Genomic DNA, 23,134 nt, shown 5'->3' with positions numbered 1-23,134 from the left:
GTAGAAACATTCTAGCAATAAAAATAAACAATCAGTACCCTAGGAATATCCCAGTCTTTAGAAACATATTATTATTTGAGATTTACATCTCACTGTAATTTGAATGAATAAGCAAAACTATAACAACATCTAAACTCCTTTATATGCATTAATAGGCAACTGAGGGATATGGTAAAAATTGCCATGTTTCTGGCCAAACTACTTCCTTCTGACAGTGCAACTGCTCTGTGCCCAGCACAGCTTCTTTCACACAAAAGTGAGTCTTAGATTTCAGACAGCACAGATCCAGACTCCAGGGTATCTTAAAATCATAGAATCATTGAGGTTGGAAAAGGTCTTTAAGAGCTTCCAGTCCAACCATCAAGTCAGCACCATGGTCACCTTTAGACCACGTCCTCAGGACCACATCCTCTCATTTTTTGAACACTTCCAGGGATGGTGGAATTGTCTTCTCTTACATAGATTATTTCCTTCTGGGAACTTGACAACATAATAAATTGTGCTTCTTTTGCACCCAGAGGGGGAATGTGCCTCGCACCATAGAGATGCCCAAGGAGTTTGGTTTCCAAACTTTGCAGATCCCTTGTCAGAGGAGTCTGTGGGAGTGCCTCAGTGAAAAAGATCTCTTCTGTTTGCTTTTCTCCTCCTTGTTCTTGCCTGTGCTGTGCTGAACCACAAAGCACAGTACCAAAGCATTTAGCAGTGCTCCAGACTTGAGCAGGCGTGGCTTTGCAGAGCGTCCCTCGCTGTGCTCCACGCTCCGGGAATGCACCTGCAGGGGATGGCTTGTCTCCTCACAGTGGGTCAGGTGTGTCTTGCACCTTCCTACCTTCAAAGGCCTGACTTTCCACAAAACCAGTGGGGAAGTGCCCATTTGCTTGGTAGAGGCATATTTTGGAGGCAGTGATCCTCACACCTTTGCCTTTCCTACTGGAATGTGCTTTCCCACAGAAGGGACACGAGATAAAATGGTTTCACTGAATGTTTTCCCACCTCCCCTGTGATGTGCTTATGCCACATTACTTGTCTCTTCCACTAATCACACTCTAACTTTTTTGTCTCACCAGAGGCACAAGTTACACATTAATAAGGATTAATTTAATTGCTACCCCAAATGTACTACTCTGGTTTTTCCTACCCAGTGCCATCAGTCTTTCTGATATATTACAGAATATTCTACTCCTGATACTTCAAATAAGAACAAACTAAACACCAAACTGATGCAGTCCTCCATCACTCCTCCGTGTGGGCAGTGCCCAGCCCAGGGTGTAAGATTCAATCAGGCTGAGCACTGTTTTCAACCTTGAGCAGTGAGTTAATCCTAACAATGTCCAATTCACTTGAAAATCAGGCCAAGGTATTTGCCTCAGTAACCTCCTGCAACAGCAGCTCCCACAGGTGATGAGACATGTGTCTGGGCATTTACTTTTCATTCTAAATTTGCTGGTTTTTAATTTACCCTGATGCTTATTCTCATGTGACAAAATAAAAAGAAAGTCCAATGTTCAGTGCTTGAGAATTTCAACTTCCACAATCAGCTCCATTTTTACCTTCTTCAGAGCAAAATAATTTCAGACTTTGCCATCTCTCATGTAATAATCCTAGCAGCTCTGTAACTATTTTTTATTTTAATTTCTTGAACATTTTTTTGAATCCACTATATACCCCATAGGAGAAGAGGATAAAAAGAATGAACACAGATTTAATGTGTGCTTATGGCATAATCCTGTGTTATCCTGACTTTTTTTGGCATTCTACTCTATCTTTATTTAATAAAACAAAATATCCTTCTGTCTTTTTATTTTTAGTTTTTAAGTTGCTGCTATTGATTGAGGTAAATCAGACACTGATGACTTCTAGTTCTTTTTCCTGAGAGATTCCTGGAAATTCAGGGTTTTTCAGGTTATTCAAGCTATACAGCTAATCACTGATGATTTGCATTACTTTTCATTTAGCCATGCTCTGAGCTGTCTGCCATCGTGATGCTCACTCTCCCAGTATGTTTAAATCCATCAGGTATTCACCACAAAGCGAAGTCACCCCAAATCTACCCACAATCTCCAATGGGTTTTAACAAACCAAAATGCACTGATTTTTTGCCAACCTCTTCCATCCTTTTCCATGACAAAGTGTTAGGACGTATATTGAATCATTATTTCGGGGGTCCACCTGAAATACTGCCATATTTCAGGTTACAAAATCCTGCCAGTATTCAAGCTACATATTCAGTCCAAAAATTTCCTGCAAATGTGGTCACATTTCTCTTTATGTTATGAGTGAAATTTCAAGACCTATAGTTTAATAATTTCTTGTTTAGGCTCTTATTTGTCGGATGTAACCAAAGCACCCAGGTGGACAAACCTTTGCAGAACAGATTTGATTTTTCCTGTGGTTTGTATCTGTTGACATTTCCCATTTTCACATGGAGAATAAGGTAATCACATGATAAGGTAAAAACAGCAATTAAAAAAATCAAAATTAACCATTTCAAGAAGACTTTCACCAAGTCTACTGGACACCAGGCTATACAAGCCTTGGGATGATGGTAGAGTTTATCTCACTCCAGAGTAAAGGGACCATTTCTGGTCACTCACATGATTCCAGTTTCTAGATGGTACCTAAGGAACAGACTCAGGTCAATAAGATTGTCCTCTACAGCCCTCCCTTGGCTCCTTGGAACCATGATTATGAGTATTTGAGACACGCTTTGTGTCCAATCTGATCTGACTTGAGCTTTCAAAATCAAAGAAATTAATTAATCCAAAATTTGATTTTTTTTTTGCTTTTGATGCAAAGATCTTCAGTGTTAAAACTCCAAGTATTGAAAAGAGGACAGTTCATATCTACTACCCTGAACATGTCACCTTTGCAAACTTCTGTCGTTTAAGTCTTCGAGCTTGCTTGTATTGGCTGTGGAAGAATATGGTTGTGAGAGTTTTGGCACCAATAGTAAAGGCTCAGGGGATAACAGTTTTTGAGGTGGCAAATACTCATGAGTGCTCAAAGCAAGTTGGTAAAGCTCACCCTCCTCTCAGGATTGGGTGAAACGAAGGCAGAGGGAGTTTGAGTGTTCAGGTACTGATGATGACAGAGGGAGCCAGTGACATGGCTTAGACTGAAACCAAAGGCTCTCAGTCTGCTGTCAGAGAACAAACAGCATTTTCTCTTAACTCACAGTTTTTTCCCCAGGAAAAGAATCATGTCTCAGCATTGTTCAGATGGCTTGCATATGCCATGGGCATGATACAGGCAATGAAGCTTTGTATTAATCTACTGTCCAGATTGATAACTGTGAGGGGCATCTCATAATGACCACAACATGATTAATCATGATACATGTGTGATACCCATGCTCATTATTACTGGCCTCCAGAACAGCACTGCTGAGTCCTGCCAATATGCTTGGTTTAGTATCTGGAAGAGACAATACTGCAATTACTGGCAAAGTATGCAGGAAAATTAAGAAGCAGCTAGTTCAGGATTCTGCACCAGGCTGATGATCAGGAGCATAGTAAAGCAGGGGAATGTAAGAGCTACAAGGATTAACATTTGTCATCCTCAACTGATACTTTATTTTAAATAGATCTCTGGATGTGCTCATTTATTTTGGACCATTGTCTTGCAAAATGGAAGGAATGTAAAGGGCACTGGCACGAAGAACACAACACTTGCATAAGAGCTGATGAAGCCTATTCGGAAACAGAGCTACATCCATACTTTATATCAATGTATGGTATTGTTGCCCACTTGTAAAACAGAGAGAAATTGTCTTTGTTTTGCTATTGTACGTATTAGATTTCACATCAAATACACCTTGTACGTCTTATATGATAACCGAAGGACCCACATGCAACTAAACAACACAAATGTACCTGAGCATCAGTCCTCAGAAAGTCCAGGAAAAGTGGAATTAGAGCTGTTTCTAACCGTGTAGATTATCACAAACATGACAACCGTGTCTTCCACTTCACCCAGAAAGCTGAACTGGGTCAAAGACTTCAATTCTTTCCTTCAAAGATAGTGTAAAGCTTCCAGATAAAGGCATGGTCCTGTCTTGAAGGATACTGCTCATCTGTGTGGGAAGAGTCCCATTTTCTAGGCTCACTTGCAGGAGTTGAAGCCAATTCTCACTAGAACAGATCACCATCTTCAATCAAGGGCTTAGCATGTGCCTCCTGAATGTCCCCCAAATACACAGCATTATGTATATGCTGAAATGCCCAGAGTTCATCTTCAGTTGTATGGCACTTTCCTCCCTGGCAGTGAGTAACTGCAAGAGCAGCACAGTTGTTAGTTATGCTGTGCACTTTGTTTCAAGAAGGTGCTTGATGTTCCTGTTGATTAACACATCACTGAGACTTGGCAAAAGAAGAACATTCTGGTAAACTTCCTATCTTGATGAAGATAATGTTCTTCTCCACTCACGGAGTGTCACTCACGCTGCACAGAAACATCCTATCCAAGAGAAACGTAGCATTTGTCACATAATAATGAGGTTTTTCTCTTTCTCCTTCATTTGCCTTTAACAATGACCAAGGGTGCTGTATGTTTGGTAGGATCTCTTTGTAGCAACTCGTTGACATTACCACATTATCATGATGAGTTACTACCATATTTCCCGTTAATTGGAAATAACCAGGAAGATAGTCAGCCCCAAGGTACCAGTTCGTATCCCCTGTGCTAAACTAGTATCTAAAAAATGCCTAGCAGCTACCTGCCAAATGCATCTGTAAATTTATAATCTGAATCAAAATAATCAGGTAAATTAATGGAAGAAAAATCTACTTAGGGCTATCAAACACTGAGGTAGATCTTTGATTCAGAACATCTCTGAACCATGCCATTTTAGCTCGGGACCAGGAGAGTGCTGTGGAAACCTTTACTCCTCTTCCTGCATCTGCCCTGGCTGGGCAGCAGTGGGTGCCTGACACAACAGCAGAGCAGGTTGTGAGATATTTAGATGAACCTCTCTGTCTGTGAGTGTTGGGCTGGCTCTGTTTTCACCTTCAGCTAAGACTTGTAAACACCCCCCAAAGACAAAGTCTATTAGGATAACTCTGCAATGCAGGGATAGCAAAGGAGGGCAAGAACCAGCTCTCCAAGTGAACAAAAGCTTGTACTAATGAGGAATCATATTTGGATAGGAATCCATGTCGTATACTAAATTAAACACAGAAACCTTCTGATGAATCTTTTAACTTCAAGCATATGCACTGAAGCCCAATAGCACTTCAGCACCATGCTCAGACTGTGATAACCAGCCTGGCATGTAAGCCTTAAGGATAATTGAAGACAGAACTGTTTGAGCAACAAAGAAGAGTATAGGAAGTCATAGCAATAATGCATATCTTTCCTTAGAGATCAAATAGAGATAAAAACAATATAAATAGTGGCAGTCAATGAGAAATAGATTTTTTCAGTCCTATGCATGCTAATTCAAACTCATAAAACAGTATTTGAAAAGTGACAAGGCCTACAAAGCAAAGTAGAGCCAGGGAGTACCTCTATAGTGTGCTAAGTCATTTTAAGCATTATTTAAAGGGAAAGGAAGTAACCCCTAATCTGCTTATCCAGTGACACACAAGTGTAGATGTAAGCATGCTGAAGCTACAGAGATCCCTGGAGTTATGACAGTAAGAAGGGGACATATTATGTCCTGAAAGATCATAACATTCAATAATGCTTTATTTTAACCGTATTAAGGGGGGGGGAATTGATTACAACAGGTGAAAGGAAGTTTAGTGACTGCTAGACTAATGAAAATGTTTATAAATGGTAAAATTTTGAATTTCCCAATGCTCTTCTGGGCATTGCTATTTGTTGCAGATGAGCAGAGCACAAAAAAAGTAACTGAGCTGTGTGTGGATAGGCTTGTCTGCTCACTACAGGTTTGCTGCTGGATTAGGCTCATTATTTGAATTTCCAGATCTTCAACAGTACTGTGTTCATAATGTGTGAAAGCAAACTTAACTGGTTCAACAGGGAAAAACCTATTTATACCACTGACTTCCATGAACAAAAAGAGGCTTGCAATGTATTTATTAAGATATTACACAAGTAGAACAAAATTCCCCTGGTCTTTACTGAGCTTTGGATCAGGTGCTTGTTAAAAAAAAAAAAAAAAAAGCCAGCTTATCACACAAATGCAATATTTAATCTCCAGATATTCTGCTTCAACCAGTGTAATTGAGTTCAATAGCTCCATGTTTATTTTATGGCCTATGCCTAGACATTAACATAATGAAAAACATGGGGGGAAATGTCATACATACTCCCACACACCTATGCAAATATAATTATAATGGCTCTCTGTATTTCACAGTAGACCTTTTATGAGAATCACCATGCCTATTCTGTCTGAAATAAAATCTGTTATGTAAAAATGTTCGAAACAGAACTTTGTTTTATTTAGCATTAAACAAACATGTCCAGCTAGGACTCTTGATACTACTTTGCCTATGCATACATACCCATGGATGTGTTTGTCTGTATCACACAACAAAGCTTACCTGCTAAGCACAGCCTATGCTTCAGCCACATGAAAAATATTCTCACTGATCAGCATCCACTTGTTGCATCTCCCCTCAAAGGATTGAATCTCACTTAAATGTACTGTTTCCTGAGCATCCCTTCACTCAACAGGCCTTTGCACAGCACTGCAAATCCATGGAGGAAGTGAACTCACTCCATCCTCTCTCTATATCTGCATGAAGCCTTGCACAATAGAGCTGTGACTTATTTGGGGCCCCTGGGTGTGACTGCCATACAAGTAGTAACTAATGACAACAGACCACTGAGATGCACTGGTTGTAAGGAAAAATAAAACCCAGTCCATAACAAGCACATTCCATGTCCACTTGTACGTAGAAATATAGTTGAAATGGTAGGGCTTGAGGAAAATCTTCGGGGCACCTCATCTGTCTCAATTTGACTTTCCAGACAACAGTAATATAAATAAATGATGTTGTGATTTGTGGAAAAATGGCCAAGATTTAAGATTTTCACTAAAGAAAATTCATTGAAATGTACCTATGAACTTCAGTCTTCTTTTTCCTTTCCTTTTTCCTTTCCTTTCCTTTCCTTTCCTTTCCTTTCCTTTCCTTTCCTTTCCTTTCCTTTCCTTTCCTTTCCTTTCCTTTCCTTTCCTTTCCTTTCCTTTCCTTTCCTTTCCTTTCCTTTCCTTTCCTTTCCTTTCCTTTCCTTTCCTTTCCTTTTCTCCCCTTTTCTTTTCTTGCCTCCCCTGAGTTTCCTGTTTATGCTGATTAAGCCCCAGCACTGGATCCTTCACTCCATTACCCAGCCTTGGACAAAGACTGGTTCCCATGGGGTGAGGCTGGTTTTATTGCTCCAGCTGAAGCAGGATGAGGCCCATGGGGCTGAGCAGCCCTGGCAAGGGTGCTGTGTGCTTCTCCCACCCACTGGTTCCATCTGCAGTAAAACACAGGGTGCCCCTGCCCACTTCAGGTGGGTGACATTCCCAGGCAGTGGCCCAGGCAGGCCAGGAGGACGAGGCAGGGAACGGCAGGGCCGATGGATACACCGCCATTTGTGTGAAAAATTCTCAGGGAAAATTCTTTCTCTCCCTCTCAGGCCCCTAAACTCTTTGTGAATGGGGCCAGTGCAACATGTGGCCTTTCACCTCACCCAAGAACCACTGCCAGACAGCCACACTCAGAGAATTGTTTGTTAATAGTCCAATTAGATAATTGCCATCTTTCACTCCTTTTGCTCTACATTTCCCATAAAGGAATGAATAAGGAGAGCAGCATGAAGAGGGCTTCTGCCCTGCAAGGTGACAAGGAGGACTGGAGCATGCTCTTTGCACAAGGCCATTTGCTTGAATTGAATCATTGTAGCCTAATCAATGGTCTTATTGGATTACTGGCTGTTGCGGTTCTCAGAGATATTGTGGCAGAGACAATGGAATAGCTAGAGTAAAACTTTTTTCTCCTTTAGTGGATCACGCAGTTGAGATTTTTCACGGGCTATCTCTCTCTCTCTCTCCCTCCTTCCTTCCCTCCCTCTCTCTCTCCCTCTTTCTCCCCCTCTCCCTTTCTCCCCCCCTCCTGGATCCACTGCACACAAAGCTGGCTCTTTTTTTTTTTTTCAATGAGCAGGCTCTGCGAATAGGTTCAGTGTTTGCGAAGGTGCAGAATTAGCAGACACACATGCACGCACACATACACACACACACAGAGGGAGAAGCACAAAAAGCAAGTATCGGGACTGAAATAAGGAGAGGTAGGAGTTTAAGATGGCTGTCTGTGGGGAGATGTGATAACGAGGATTTCTGCTGGCCAAGATAACCTGCTTCCTTGGAGAGATCTGCTTGAAGGAAGAACTTTTTGTGTGTGTGCGTGCTGGGGACCTGTTTGTTTGTTTGGAATTCAGGGGACCTTTTTTTTTTTTTTTCTTTTTCTTCACCCCCCTGCAACTGCATTTTTCCAGCCCTTCCTAGCAGCTTTATTCAGATTTATTTGGCGTGCTTTGGAGAAAGCCACTGTATAATCGGGAGGTCAAAGGCATACTGAAGAAAGTTAATAATGGCTGCTAATGGTGCTAACAATTCAGGGTGAATCTTGTCAAAAGTTTTTTTTTTTTTTCCCTCTCCCCCACCCTTTTTTTCCTCTCTCCTTTTTTTTTTTTTTTTTTTTTTTTTTTTTTCTGGAAGTCTCAGTCTTTTGATTGTGTGTTTCCTGAAAGCAAGACCAATCATTTCAGTTTATTCACTGGCTAAACTCTACTTGATTGGGGACAAGCACACAAACCATCCATTACGATCTGATATATTATCCAAACAATTTAGTGTATTCATGAGGTAACCTAAATGTGGAGGCTGCAAAATTACCCGTAATCAATTGAAACAGCGAGTGCGCGTCCCTCTGTGTGTCTAACAACTACATGTCTCTGTAATAAGGCAGACATTAAATCATTTTAGAGTTGTACTGTTGAGTACCTGATCACTGGGCGCTCTGGGAAGCCGGACAGTCACATTAGGACGCTGGGACTGAGGAAGCCGCTGCTTTTCCAGTGGGATAAAAACCGATCTTCCTTACTCAAGGTGCTTTACAGATCCCCACCGATCTGACCCTAAGCCGTGCAATATCCAGCATAGACTTCGTCTTCTTCTTCTTCTACTCTTCTGTAATTTTTTCGTTATCGTTGTTGGTTTTTTTTTTGTTTTGTTTTTATTGCACTACATGTTTGGGAAACAAGACAAAATGGACGTTAGATGCAGTTCAGAGACTGAAGCTAACCGAGTCTCGAAGAACGGACATAAAGAGGGCAAGGAAAGCAAAGGGTCTGAAGGAAATATTTCTACTTCTTTTTTGAAGGATCAGCAAGGGACTTTTTCTGCCTCTGCAGCTACGGAAGGTTGTAATAAAAGTAAATCTAGTTCGGCTGATCCGGACTATTGCAGGAGGATCCTAGTTAGAGGTATGAGTTTGAGGTGTTTGGCGAGGGTGGGGGAAGGTGAGCCGTGCTCACGCCCGGGAGATGGGTTTGTTTTGTTGCTCTGCCTTTGGTCCGGCCCTGGGTTGAAAGCCCTTCCCCAGGGCTGCGGGGGAGAGCCCCGGCTGCCCGGGCGGGCTGTGCCCGCAGCCCCGCTCCCGGCGGCTTTATCGCCCGAATTTCCGCCGCGCCTCGGGGAAAAGTTAAGCCGCGCCGGTTCCTGCCCGGCGCTGCCCCGCCGCGGGCCAGCCCCCCTTATTGTTGGTTGTCTGTTGGGGTATTTTTCCTTTCCTGCTTTCCAGCCTTCCTGGGGTGCCGGTCCCCGCGGGGAGCCCCCGGGGACAGCGTTCCCTCGGGGGGCCGCGGCTCTGCCCCGCGGGCAGGGCGCTCCTTCCGCGCCCGCGCATCCCGCGCATCCCGCGCATCCCGCCCGCCGCGGAGGATTGCGCGGGGCTGCTGGCAGCAAGGCCCTCTCGGAGGGCAGGGGCTTGCCGCTGTACCCCCTCTCTCTCCGCGCCCAGAGGAAAGGGCTCTTTTTAAAACCATCAGCCTTTAAAACGAATGGACGAAGGGCTGTTTAAATACTACTTTTTAATAGTTATATGTCAAATTCTTTCACAACCTTCGTCCCTCCTCCTGGCTTAAATAATTAAATCACCCTATTCGTACCCCCTCCAAAAAAAAAAAAAAATAAAAATAATTAATTTACCTGAAGAAATTTCAGTTTTATTAAGGTGTGTTTTGGGGGAGGAGGGAGAGAAAAGAGTTGGAACAAAATCGGTGGGAAGCAGGCCTTGGAAGCCAGATTTAATCCTTGCGCCACTGGCTGACCCAGAGAGGGGTCAGATTAAAATGATGTGATTGTCTCTGATTTAAAACGTACCGAGGAGGTAAAATTAAGGCAAGTAAAGTTGGGAAGGCTTTAAGGTAACCTGAATCTGGCTCTAGCTTGACAGTCGTGTTAATAAGATTTGTCCCGCTTTCCTTCAGTTGAGGCTACCAGAAAACTGAGGTTTCTGCGGCTGGTTGGTGCCTTGGTTTCTTTTTTTTTTTTCGCCCCCTTGCTTCTCCTCTTTGCCAAAACCCCAAAGCGGTGTGGGCAGCAGTGCAAGGTGGGCTGGAGGTGTCCCCACATTCGCGGTGGCAGGCAGCCAGCTCAGGGCAGCGCTGCCTCTGCCCAGAAAGCTTCTGCCTGTTTTTCATTCTTTCTTTTTTTTTTTTTTTTTTTTTCCCCGCACAGGAAACTTGTTTTATATATATATATATATTTAAAAAAAAAAAAAGATGGTTTTATATTTTTGGAGGCGTCGAGGTGCGCGTGGTGGCTGCCAGCAAGTCCTAACCCGGAGCCCAAGGGGAACAAAGAGTAGCCCTGCACTCCAGGCACAAAGCATGGCCTGGAGGATCTTTCTCTCCCCAGCTTCCCAGAAGGGCCGTGGGTGACGCCGCAGTGTCGTACTGTGATAGCAATATATTCAAACTAATTTTTAAATGGGCTGAGGGGATTAATTATAAAGCCCTAGGCCCCCATCACCCCTTCCTTCCTTCTCTGTTGTGGGTAGTGGGGTTTTTTCCTTCCTTGGGTGTAACGGCCAGGTGCAGTGCCACAGTCACAGGGATCCTGTTCCATCCCGACTAGAGTCTCGGTCTTGAAGGCGATGGGGACGGCTCTTTCCGTTGGAAAAATTAAAAAAAAAAAAGGAGACGAGGGTTGCCTGGGTATGAAGCTGAGTGCGCCTTTCTTTGCCAGATGCCAAAGGTTCAATCCGAGAGATTATTCTGCCTAAGGGGCTTGACCTGGACCGTCCCAAGCGGACCCGCACCTCCTTCACGGCCGAGCAACTCTACCGCCTGGAGATGGAGTTTCAGCGCTGCCAGTACGTCGTGGGGCGGGAGCGCACCGAGCTCGCCCGCCAGCTCAATCTCTCTGAGACTCAGGTAACCCCAGAGGGACGGGGAGCCCCCGCTGCCTTGTCCTGCCCTGCCCTGCCCTCCGCCGCGGTACCCCCCTCCCGGCCCGGGCATCCCCCCGGCCCTGCGCGCCCCAAGGACAGGCCGACCCCGCGGCACAGCCCCCGGGGCTGTCGGGCAGGGCCGCGGGGCCGTGGAGAGGCGAAGCTTCCCCAGAGGTGCCCACGCGTGTCCGGTGGCGGGGGGAGGGCCGCAGTTCCCCGGCGAGAAGGAGCCGGGGGGGTTCGTGGCTGAGGCGAGGGACGTACAACTCTGTGAGGCTGGGGAAGGGCAGCCGCTGGCAAAGGGGGTCCCCGTATCCCCGCACACAGCCCCCCGGGGGCTCTCCCCGTGGGCGAGGCGGCGCGGCTCGAGGGATCTGAGCCACGAAACCAAACCCCTCCCGGGCCGGACGCGGCTCCCCCGCACCTCCGACCCGTCCCAACCCCGCGGGGCTCGGTGTCCTCCGGGGCTCGGTGTCCCCCCGGCTGCGCGGGGCCGGCCGCCCCCGGGCGCGGAGATGCGCTGCTGCGGCCAGGGGGAAGGGAGCAGAGGTCGAGAGGGGTACAGCCGCTCAAACCCGGAGGGGCAGGCGGGCTCCTTCTCTCGGGGCTGCAGGGTTAGAGACGTTCGGGCTGAGCTTTCCTGGGTACGAGAGATCCGGGGACAGGGCTGAAGTTTGGGCCGTATTTTGAGTTCCTTGTATGTCCGAGGGCCAGAACCACCCCTCCAACCTCCAGGGCAAAAAGGCCGGGGGCGGCCACGCGGGTTAAAATTATGCGAGAGCACTGGGAAGCATCTAAAAAGTCCAAACTTCTGAAAGCCGGTTTCATATTTCCTCAAAACATCATATAACAATAAATTCCCCTGACACGTTAATTAGCTTTTTTCTTTCCTTGATGGGTAGGAATGACAAGTTCAATAGCTCGTAGGTTACAAAACCTACTACGGGTGGTTTTTGTTGTGTTTTGCTTTTGGTTTGTTTTTTTTTGAGTGACTTCTAGGATTTCTTTTTAAGTTTAATATTATTTAAAATGGGTTGGAAGGTGAAGAGAGAGTGTCCAGGTTGGGATACGAGGGAAGAAGCGCGTTGCTGCTGTTACCCCCGTGAAAGGGAGAGCCAGAGCTGAGCGGGCAGCAGCGCGGGGGCAGCGTGCAGGGACCCTGCGAGCAGGGTGAGGGGCCGCGGTGTGCCCAGGGCACTGGTTGAGCCGGCTTAAAATAAAGCCCTGGGGAAAGGTCTGAATACGGCTCTCAGAGAACTACTGACCGACAGCTAAAATAGGATAAAGTGAGAGAGGTCCGGTTACAGATGCAGAGCTAAGGGCTCCCGCATCCCCCTCGGCCCGCCTCGGGGCACTCCGAAACCTGGCACAGGCAGGCCATGGGGGTTCTGTGCGTGTCGCTTTGTGCGTTTTGGAAGCGCTCCCCGTTCCCAAGTGTCTGTCGGCCCTCCCGCCCTCCCTCCCCCGCATCCCCCCCGCGCCCCGCGGAGCCGCGCCGGGGTCCCGGGGCACCTGGCGGGGGGCGCGGTGCCCGCCGCCCCGCTGACCCTGCCTCTCTCCCCGGCCGCAGGTCAAGGTCTGGTTCCAGAACCGGCGCACCAAGCAGAAGAAGGACCAGGGCAAGGACTCCGAGCTGCGGTCGGTGGTGTCCGAGACCGCCGCCACCTGCAGCGTCCTGCGGCTGCTGGAGCAAGGCCGGCTGCTGTCGCCGCCGGGGCTGCCCGGGCTCCTGCCGCCCTGTGCCAGCGGCGCGCTGGGCTCTGCGCTGCGCGGGCCCGGCCTGGCCGCGGCGGGCAGCGGCTCCTCGGCGGCGGCTCCGGGCGGCGGGGGATCCCCGCATCCCCCCGCGGCCACCGGAGCGCCCGGGCCGCCCCCGCCCGCCGCGCTGCACGGGGCGGCCGCGGCGGGGCACGGGCTGTTCGGGCTGCCGGTGCCCGCGCTGCTGGGCTCGGTGGCCGGCCGCCTCTCCTCCGCGCCCCTGGCCGTGGCCGGCTCGCTGGCGGGCAACTTGCAGGAACTGTCGGCTCGCTACCTGAGTTCGTCCGCCTTCGAGCCCTACTCCCGGACCAACAATAAAGAGAGCGCTGAGAAAAAAGCACTGGACTGACTCTAAGTACCTTCTCCCCCCCCTATTTATATTTATAGTCTCTATTTGTGGCGGTATTTATGGGACGGGCGGCCGGCAGCCGCCCCCCCGCGCTCCCCGCCGCCCCCGAGCCCCGCGGCGCGATCCTGCGCGGGCCGGGGCGGAGCGGGGCCCGGAGCCCGCGGGCCGGGAACGGGAACGGGAACGGGGCGAGAGGCTTTGGAAGCCTCCCCGGGGCCCGGCGGGAGCGGGGCGGCCCCCGCGCCCCCCCTGCCCCGGAGCCCATCTGTCCGTCTGTCCGTACGGGAGAGGGGTGTCGGCCCGCTCGTTCGTCTGGGGAAGGGCCGCAGAGGGAGAGCGGCCGCGCTCCCTTCGCTCGCTTTAGCGAGGGAGCAGGATTTCGGAGAGAGGAGGATGGAGCTGCCAGGTGATGCCCGTTTTCGGTTTTTTGCTTTTGGGTTTTTTTGAGGGGGGGTCGTTGGGGTTTTTCTGTTCGGTTTTGGGTTTTTTTAATTGTTGTTGTGTCTCCCAGACTCAGTGATTTCTAAGCACAAAGGTTTTGGGGCCCCACCTGCGGCCCTCGTTTACCCCCACGCTCGCTGCACTACAGTCCCCGGCTGCCGACCGAGCCCTTAACACCAGCCAGGAAAACCTCCAGCAATTTTTGTTTTTCACGGTAAATCTTGAACGTGGGAAGGGCCGGAATGGACTGAAAAATACAGTCACGAACCGGGGAGACAGAAACCAGTGGCTGCAGAAATTTTGAATAAAATTGTCTCTTCCTTCGAGATAACACAACTGCCCCTTCCCCCCCCCCTTTTTTTTTCCTTTTTTTTCCCTTTGAATTCCCACGGGCCAGTCCCGCGGACCTTATCTGCAAAAACAAGTCTGCAGATAAATCATGGAACTCGCAACTCTATTTGTATCTAGATGTGTTGCGATGGTAATTCTTATTTTTATTGCTCTGTTTGATTTTTCCGAATAATTTCAATGTGCATCTAAACACAAAAACCCCTGTAGCCTTCCCTGCTCCTAAAATAACCCTCTCGTGTATTGCTCACACTTCATTTGAAACGAACATGAAATATAAAAAGCGTAACTTTTATTGTTATTTTTGTACTTTAAAACACATCTATGTAACAACCTTTTTTTTTCCTTCATAATTCCTATTGCTATTTTCTCCACGAACATATGTATTTCACCTTCTAGTATTCCGGATCGAATATTTCCTGTTCAATTTTGGTACTTGAATTTGCCGGAAAAGGGATGCTGTACTTAGCTAGTTCTTTGGGGAAAAAATTATTTACTTCAGTTTTACGTTTCTTTTCTTTCTTTGAACTTTAACCCATGGCGTTTACAAACTGTATAAATACGTGCCACCAAACTGTAACCAAAAAAAGAAAAAAAAATATGAAAAGTGGAATGGTTGCTGTAGAATATAGAATTAACTATAGACCAGAACTGGACAGAAGGAGCTGGATGGAAAGAAAATAGTAATTTTATTGTAAATTATTTACGTCTGAAGTTTCTAGGCAACTAGTCGAAAAAATAATGAATGAATCGAGCGCTGAGCCCTTGCTACTAACTTTTGTTCTGAATGTTTTGGATATTTGGATGTTTTGTATTTATGTGGTGAGAGTGAAATATATTATATCTATATGATGACAGAATTAGGTGTATTTTCGTCTTATATTCATGGCACCCAAATTGCCTTCATTTAATATGTGCACTGCAAAAAAGAAACAAACCAACAAAAAACCCAAAAAAACCCAAACAAACAAACAAACAAACAACAAACCAACAACACACCCCCCCCCCCGTCCCTACATAACCCTCTCGATTTTTTTCTTTTTTTTTTTTTTTCTTTTATTTTTTCATTTTGAGCGGAGATCTGTGAGGTCCACTTGGTAGAGGGTGATCTCTTCCTCCTGGGGCAGCCTGGGGCATTCCCACTCCCCTCCCCGGTTCCATCCCAGCCCTCTTAGCGCTCCCCGGTCCCGCGGACCCGATCCCACGCCCGTGGCCGTGTCTGTGCCCGTGTTGGAGCGGTGCCGTTGCCCTGCAGGGAGGCGATCCTGGTGCCCAGTGTGCCAGGTGCCACCACCGGCTCTGCCACCCTGCACAGGGACCCGCTCACCTCCACATCTCTTCTGCCTGTGGCGGTTGCCAGGCCTGGCAGGCACTTAGGGGTGCACATACGTGTGTCCACATATATCCCTACAAGCGCATATAAATACACATGCACAGAGGTATGGAAAAAATACATATGGTTGTGTGCATAAATATAGATATTTGTAAGTATTTGCTAAACAGCTCTTGTTTCCATCCTGTTTGGCAGCCCAGCCCCGAGCACCCTTTGCTGGGCAGCCAGTGCAGGGCAGACCCCACGGTTCCCAGGAGCTCCCTCAGTGCCCCGGCTCCCCAGGCCAAGCCACCTCCAGCACCGTGGCACCTGCTCTTCGCACGGCTTCACCCCTCCAGTGGGCTTTGCCATGAGCCCATCCCAGCCAGGGCAGATGCACTGCTCCAGATTAAGAGGGAAGGATGTGGTGGTGGCGCTGGTTTGCTTGCTGCTTTTTTTTATAAAGTGTGTAAAAATTATCTGATGAAGGGCAACCTGAGTGAAGGACAGGATCGCAGGTGACATTTGAAGAAGTGACATCGAAAATGCTGGTCAAGTTGGGAAAACTTCAAGGGGAGTGGAGGGAAAAGTGTTGTTAAAAGCAAAAGAGCTGAATGTGACAAAACAGATCTGCCAGGGAGACCCTGAGGGATAGGGGAGCTCTCAGTTTCTGCCTTGCCTGCATGGACTGCACAGCATCATCCACAGCCCTGGACAGAGACAGCAGCCCTGGCCTGGGCTGCCTTTACCAGGGAGGCAATTGCCACCACTCAAACTTTCCCTGGTCTCCCCTGCCCCTGGGGCTGATCTGTGTGGGGAATTTGCCCTGTCCTGCAGGGACCTCCCTGCTGTCGAGATGTGGCCATTTCAGTGTCCAAATCTGCTGCTACACTGTGAGCCATGGGAACACCAGCACAAATATATCCTGCCGGAGCTGTCTCAGGTGCCCTCTGTTAAAAGAGATTTCCCTGCTACTCTATTATTTTAACCAGAGATGGCAGGGGCTTTCCTATCCCCTCACACAGGTGCTCTGAGACCCTTTTTCCCTGGTCTCTGGCCTGACCTGCAGTCTCAGGGTTGGAGCTGTGGTCAGTGCAAGCTCTTTGCTCCTCATCTAAGGCAATTTAAACCAGCATCAGGCTAAATTGCTGACGCTGTAGCAGAAGTTCTTATTTTACAGCTTTGCAGCCTTCAGTATACATGCAAAGAACTAGATATTTTTATTTGTATTACTGTTATTATTAATAGTTTCTGAATATTTCCAAAAAAGGGGATGTGCCCTGAGGTATGAAGGGGTTTTGTCTAAGCATTCAAGTAAAATAAATACTTCAAGAAATTATTCTTTTTTTTTTTTTTCTGTCTTCTTCAAATTCTACCTGTCCCACATCTGTATCGAAGCTGCTTCTGAGCTGGGGTCAGAGCAAAAGCCAGGGCTTCTCCAGTCCCATGCAGGGCTATCACAGTCTTGTTTCAGTCTCTGCTTGTGACTCAGGTCAGAACCTTGGACCCTAACAGAGAGGGAGGCAATTTGTTGTTTCCTTTGAATTTTTCAGCATCTCAAAAGCGTGGGGTTCCTGAAAGCCTAAACACCCTCCCTTCTATAGGAGAACCAACTGAAACATGTTCATCTGCATTTCTGTCAAAGGGGAGGGAATACCACCCGTCTCACTGCACAGGACAAGTTAAAAATCATTCATATGCACATCTCTATATACAGTGAGCCTGAATATAAAAACTGGCGTGGGATTTTTTTTCTTTCTTTTTTTTCCAGCTACGCCAAAGCTGTTCTAAGCTGTGTGCTGCCCAGAGACACTGCTTGCTTGTTTTCACTGAAATGCTGAATTTCACTGAAGCAATGAAAACAAACCACCTTTCTGAAGCTATTTGCTGCTGAAAGGCTTTGTTGCATTTCATGCTGTATTGTTTGTTATTTGTGCCCATCACTGTGGCACCAGAGCTCAAACAGAGAAATATTTGGCTTATGCAGAAGGAGCATGTGTGAGTGTGAGGGGCAGCAATATTTAGTAGGAAAGCAAACAAGCAAAATATAAATCTATATCTAGCATGATTTTTTCAAGGAAATCTCAAAAGTATTTCTGTGGCAGGCAGACTTCCCCAAACAGAGTGCAGTGTGGATTATTTAAATTTCTTCAGCTGAATCCAAGGAATATTTTCACAGGTACATGGACAGTGTCTCTCTTCCTGTGGTTCTCAGGAAGGCAAAAATCCTAGGATCAGCTCCAGAGCACACAGAGTGAACACAAAACAATGTTAGCCAGGTACACACAGGGAAAAGAGGAATCAGACTATTTAGAGGATTTTTTCAAAAGCATTTGCCCACCCACTTAACATAGGCCCAGATTTACTTACTGCTCCTCCATATCCCTCATGCCAGGGATTAGTGCAGCCTCTGACCACTTTGTCTCCATTTGCAATCCTGTCATGAGCCCAAGATACATGACCTTGTGACGTGTAAAAAAGCACACGAGGTCCCCGATTAACTTCAGAGTATTTTATTTCTTTAAAGAAAAGCACTTCAAAAGAATAACTCTTGAACAGAATCAAGTCACAGTCACCAGCAAGTGTTTAACAAAATTACCCGGGAAGGCAAAGTGAACTCGATCGACGAGCTGCTGCCTGTGTAACGGTCGTAACACAAACTGTGACCCCAGCCAAGAGCTGTGGGCAAAGTGCTTGCTGACATGAACCAGTTCTGACTCAGGTGTATGAACTCTCTAATAAGCAGTTTACTCCCCACCTTTCTGCTTCTAACAACTGCTGAGCAGCTCAAGCACAGTCTTTATTATCTTGCCACACGTAGTTGTTATTGTTCGTGCTGTTCTTCATATCTCTGTAAGTGGTGGATTCTAGTTTGAACATTAAGTCTTAAACTTTTCTAGTGGAGTGAGTTCTGCAGTCAATCATACACAGAACAAAAATTATTATATTTTGCATATCAATTTTCCACTTTTTGTTAACATAAATAGTCCCAAGTTCTGTCATTAGAAGAAGCAGGACAGATTTTCTCAAGCCATCTTCTGCAACCACTTCCTTTATAATTCTCTTTTGCTATGTTACTTTTTCTTCCTTTCTTTCTACATGATCAAAATCATTTTAACTTATTTTCATACACAGTTCTTGCAAACTGTACCTAATATAACTGTCTGCCAAGACGTGTTGCCTTTTTTTTTTCCTGTGAAAAAAGCAAAGTAATACATTCCCAGAGCCTTTTTCTCTTCAGCTATCGGCAACGCATTCTTCTGTTTGATCTCCCTGCTGTGAGCAAGAATGAAAATATTGCACTGGTAAGGAGTCACCCAGGGAACAAACCTTCACCTGGCACGTGGTGCCATGGTCAGTGCAAGAAAACTGGATCACGGTTCTCATCTGCTGAGATGCCACAGCCTGGGCAAATGAAAAAGGTTTTTTATCTTTCAGCTGAAGCAGCCAGCCAAGGAACCAGATGTAGCAGAGAACAAATAATACAGCTCAATTCACACCAGAAGGGTCCACAAAGTTTGTCACAGAACCAGGTGCATCTACCTGGTAGAAACTTATTCTTACAATTGTCACAAATAAGTTTTTTGGATGCTTAAATAAACACCATCAAAGGTATTGACAAAATCAGAGTTTGATAAGAATTTGTGAAAATGCAGCTTTACAGAGTTTGATGGCAAGGTTCACTCTACTACTTACTACACAGCTTAAAGCAAAAAAAGGGAGATGAAATTAGAAACAATTTGGAATGATTTATACACAAACAAGGAACTGAAAAAGAGATAAGGTTGCAAAAGATATGGGTGCAAAGATAAGGTGCAAAAGGGCTTAGCAGCACTTAATCATTGAATACTTTAACATTTACAAATGTTTTAATACTTACAAATATTTTAATACTTACAAATATTTTAATACTTACAAATGTTTACAAATACTTTGGAATTTACAAAGTGATTCTGTGGGGTTCGCTACAATTATAACAATGACTTAGCCATAAAATTGAGATAGTAACATTCATACCACAATCAAGTCACAGGTACACAGGTAAAATGATGTTTACACCTATTTCTATGTGTGTAAAGGTACCTATCAGAAATTCCCCTCATGTCCAGTGAAATACTCGCATCAAACCCCTTTGGGTTTTCCAACAGGCAGAGGTTGCACCTTGAGGAACATGGAGAGGGGAGCTGGGCGTGGGTATCGGGCTCGGCTCCTCATCAGCCACACTTCTTCAAGTATCACAAGCTCGAGTGTTTGTGAGCCCTGAGAGGCCCCACCCAGAGGGAGGTGCTGGTGCTGCCTCCTGCGCTCCAGCAGAGCTGAAGGGCCTCCCTCAGCACTGCTGTTCGTGGGGTTGTGAGGTGGTTGAGTGGCCATCAGTGACTGCTGTTTGTAGGGTTGTGAGGTGATTGAGTGGCCATCAGTGACTGCTGTTTGTAGGGTTGTGAGGTGGTTGACTGGCCATCAGTGAGTTTCCATCCTGATCACAACCCAAACTGGTAACTACTGGGCTTTTTGTAGTTCCCCAAAGTGCAGTGGCAGTGGTACCATTCCACTCGGGCTGCAGTTCCCAGTGGTGCCACTGCACTCAGGCTGCAATTCAGGCAGATGCTTTACCAAGGCTACAAAGGAGAATTGCTCATCTTTTGTTTCCCACCTTGTTTGGGAAGCTGATGGTTCTGCTTGTTTCCACCTCTACCATATAAGAGCTCCTGGTACGACCAGGGAGTGCCTCATGGCTCTACTGGGATGGTCAAGGGATGTTTCACTGCTCAGCTGGTTCAGTCAAGGCTTTTCAGAGCCTCTGAGATCATGGAGGGGGCCCAAAGATGGGGATGGGATACACCACCAGAACAACCCCGAAGAACATCACTGAAGGAGCACGGAAAAGAGTCTATGAGATTGATGTAAAACCAAAGGGGAACTGATTTTCCAATTCTGTCTCAAAAATAAAAGAGAGTGAATGCTAATATGAATTTGAATTTTTCCTGAGGTTTTTATCCTTTACACACTCAAAGATTTTTCTATTAGTGTAGCTGCACAGGGATCAATCCAGAGAAAAATACACAAGAGAAACCTCATGGAATTCTTGTTCTTTTAAATTCCCTTCCACAATTTTGTTAGTCTTACTTTAGTGGACAAAAAGTAGAAAGAAACTCATGTTGGCGAGTATCAAGTTGGCAAGTCAGGAGTTGCAGCTTCAGGGATTCAGAGTGGATATTGGGAAGGAAGCCAGACAGAACACAAGAGAGGGACAAGGAAGGTTTCTTGAGACCACACCTGGGAAAAAATTGAAGATAACATATGAAAGGTTAAATGAAAGAAGTCCTTGCCCTGACTACAAAAATGTTACCAGAGAAAGCAGGAAGCAAAGGCCAACATGGTGTGTGTACAGAAGCATGGAAGGATTTCCTCATGGCTAAGCCCCTAATCTGAAATTAAGAACAGGAGACCAGTTGTCATTTCTACTGGAATTTATGTTTGATTCTAAGAGCATTGTTAGTCATTGGTCAGTGAGTTTCTATCTGTTCTTCTTCTGAAATGGGAATACTGATACTCATCTAAACCTATGCAGAAGGAGGTACCAATATATACTTTTACTTAAATGAAATTGAGGCAAAATTATGATCAAAAATTTAACAGCCACCATAGTCAACTCCAATTCAATGTTTGCAGTCATTCCCTCCCATTAGTCCCAATCTTTCTTCTTTCACTGCCTGGTCTCTAATTTAAACCTCTAAAGTGTGCCTACCACTAGGTGGTCATAATCTCTTTGAGGCCTCTAAACAATTTCATAAACCAAATCCTAAATGGAAATCAGAAGCAGGCAGGAGAATAAAACATCTGTTGCCATAAAGAGCTAAGGAGGGATAAATAGGTAATGCAAGGCATCCTGAGTGCATGGTCCAAGATAATCTCTGTACTTCTCTGGACACAGCACTGCGAACATCCTCAAAATCAGGTGATTACTGAGATGAATTAGTAAATAAGAGCCCATTTCATCAGGTGTTGGGGGGACTTTAATTGTGCTCAGGCTCCAAATAGGAAACTTCATACCATGACCACAGCTGTTAAAACAACAGAGCCTTATGGAAACAGTCTTGGATTACTGGCCCCATGGAGTGAAACATTTATAATGAAAGGGATTATGCTTATTATTTCCCTGCTCATTGTGTTTTCTTGGATATTCTTACCGTCATTACTATTATTTACCAAGATAGTTGATATATACACATACTTAACTGTGTTTGAATGCATATGTAATGCTTTCCTCCGTTGGCATAGTTTGAATATGGTCATAGGGAAAATAACATGAGACACTTGAATTAGCTGCCATTTGTTAAGAGTAAGATCCTAAGAAACTTGGTGTGTTTGTTCCTCTCCCATTGCCAAGTGTCCTATTGCCTTTACTTGACGAAATCAGATCCCTTGCCATGTAGAGTTTAAATGGTGTTTTGCAGGAAGATGATCACCATAGATGACACCAATACTTACTGACTGCAGTCTTAGTATATATAGGCCATTTGTGTGCAGAATAACTTTCCTCTTTCATTAGAAGAGCCAAGTGGGTAATAGTCCAGAGGAACTGGTTAAAACTCTTAAACATGGAATTTATCTGTTCCAAAGGGAAAGCACCAGTCATATAAGTTGCATTTCCATTCATGTATTACTCTGTATTTCATTTTCAATTTGAGCTCCCAAAGTTTCTAACTAGAACTGTGGCAGTCTGACTTAGTGGCAAAGCTCCCCAGAGAAATGCCTTGTGCTGTATGCAAGACTGTCACAGAAGCAAAGGCTAAGTTGTACACATAAATGAAGAAATGGCCATCTGATCAGATAGTAGAAACCTTTCTACTGCACATCTCAAATTTCCTAGGTTCAAAACTAAATTTCAGTTCAATGCTGAGAACAAATATATGAAACTTATTTGAAAAGACTGGATTAATGGGGAAAAGATGAAAAATCAATGAATATAGTTTTTACTATAAAACAGAATTTAAAAAATAAATAAAGAAGAAATATTTTCATTCCGATGGAAGATGTTCAAATACTGCTGATCAGAATATGTCTGTAGAAATCTCTCCCTTCAAATAGGAGCTTTTATCGGGTATTTACCTTCTATGGGCTCTGGGGCCAGAGCGTACTGTTCCTGTGATAAGTTGGTGTTACTGTCTCAAAACTTCTTCATGAGTCAAACCTTACATCCATTTGGACAAAATTAGTATGAAACATAAAGTTTATCTCTATCTTGTTATCTACAGCTAAGACAAATTTTCTAATGTTCTAACTAAATTTCTGTATGTTATTATTGGGCAATCAGACACACGAATCGAAGTGGAAAAATACAGTGCAGAGCACCAGCTTAGCCAAAGAGGCCTCAAGGTGTAACAATAGTCAATGGTGTTTTTCTGCAAGAGTGCCCTAAGCACCAGTGACGCTTCAAAAACAAATTAATAGCGACAAGGATACGATTCCTAGGATACCTTTATGTTTAAGTGCCCGTGTTCAGAGAGGAGCCTG

The 23,134-nt window shown here is 45.6% G+C and overlaps 1 protein-coding gene across 1 annotated transcript; it reads left to right on the top strand.

Annotated features, from left to right (window-relative positions):
• Window positions 1-8,706: 8,706 nt before the first annotated feature.
• Window positions 8,707-13,631, top strand: VAX1 (ventral anterior homeobox 1). The gene is made up of 3 exons (XM_032694966.1): window positions 8,707-9,438; window positions 11,204-11,391; window positions 12,979-13,631. The coding sequence occupies exons 1-3, from the start codon at window positions 9,201-9,203 to the stop codon at window positions 13,513-13,515; spliced, it is 963 nt and encodes a 320-aa protein (XP_032550857.1). The 5' UTR covers window positions 8,707-9,200; the 3' UTR covers window positions 13,516-13,631.
• The last annotated feature ends 9,503 nt before the right edge of the window (window positions 13,632-23,134 follow it).

This window comes from Chiroxiphia lanceolata, chromosome 8 (assembly GCF_009829145.1).
Source record: "Chiroxiphia lanceolata isolate bChiLan1 chromosome 8, bChiLan1.pri, whole genome shotgun sequence".
Classification (NCBI taxonomy): Eukaryota; Metazoa; Chordata; class Aves; order Passeriformes; family Pipridae; genus Chiroxiphia; species Chiroxiphia lanceolata.
The sequence above is the reverse complement of the archived record's forward strand: the minus strand, read 5'-3'. Positions and strand labels throughout refer to the sequence as shown.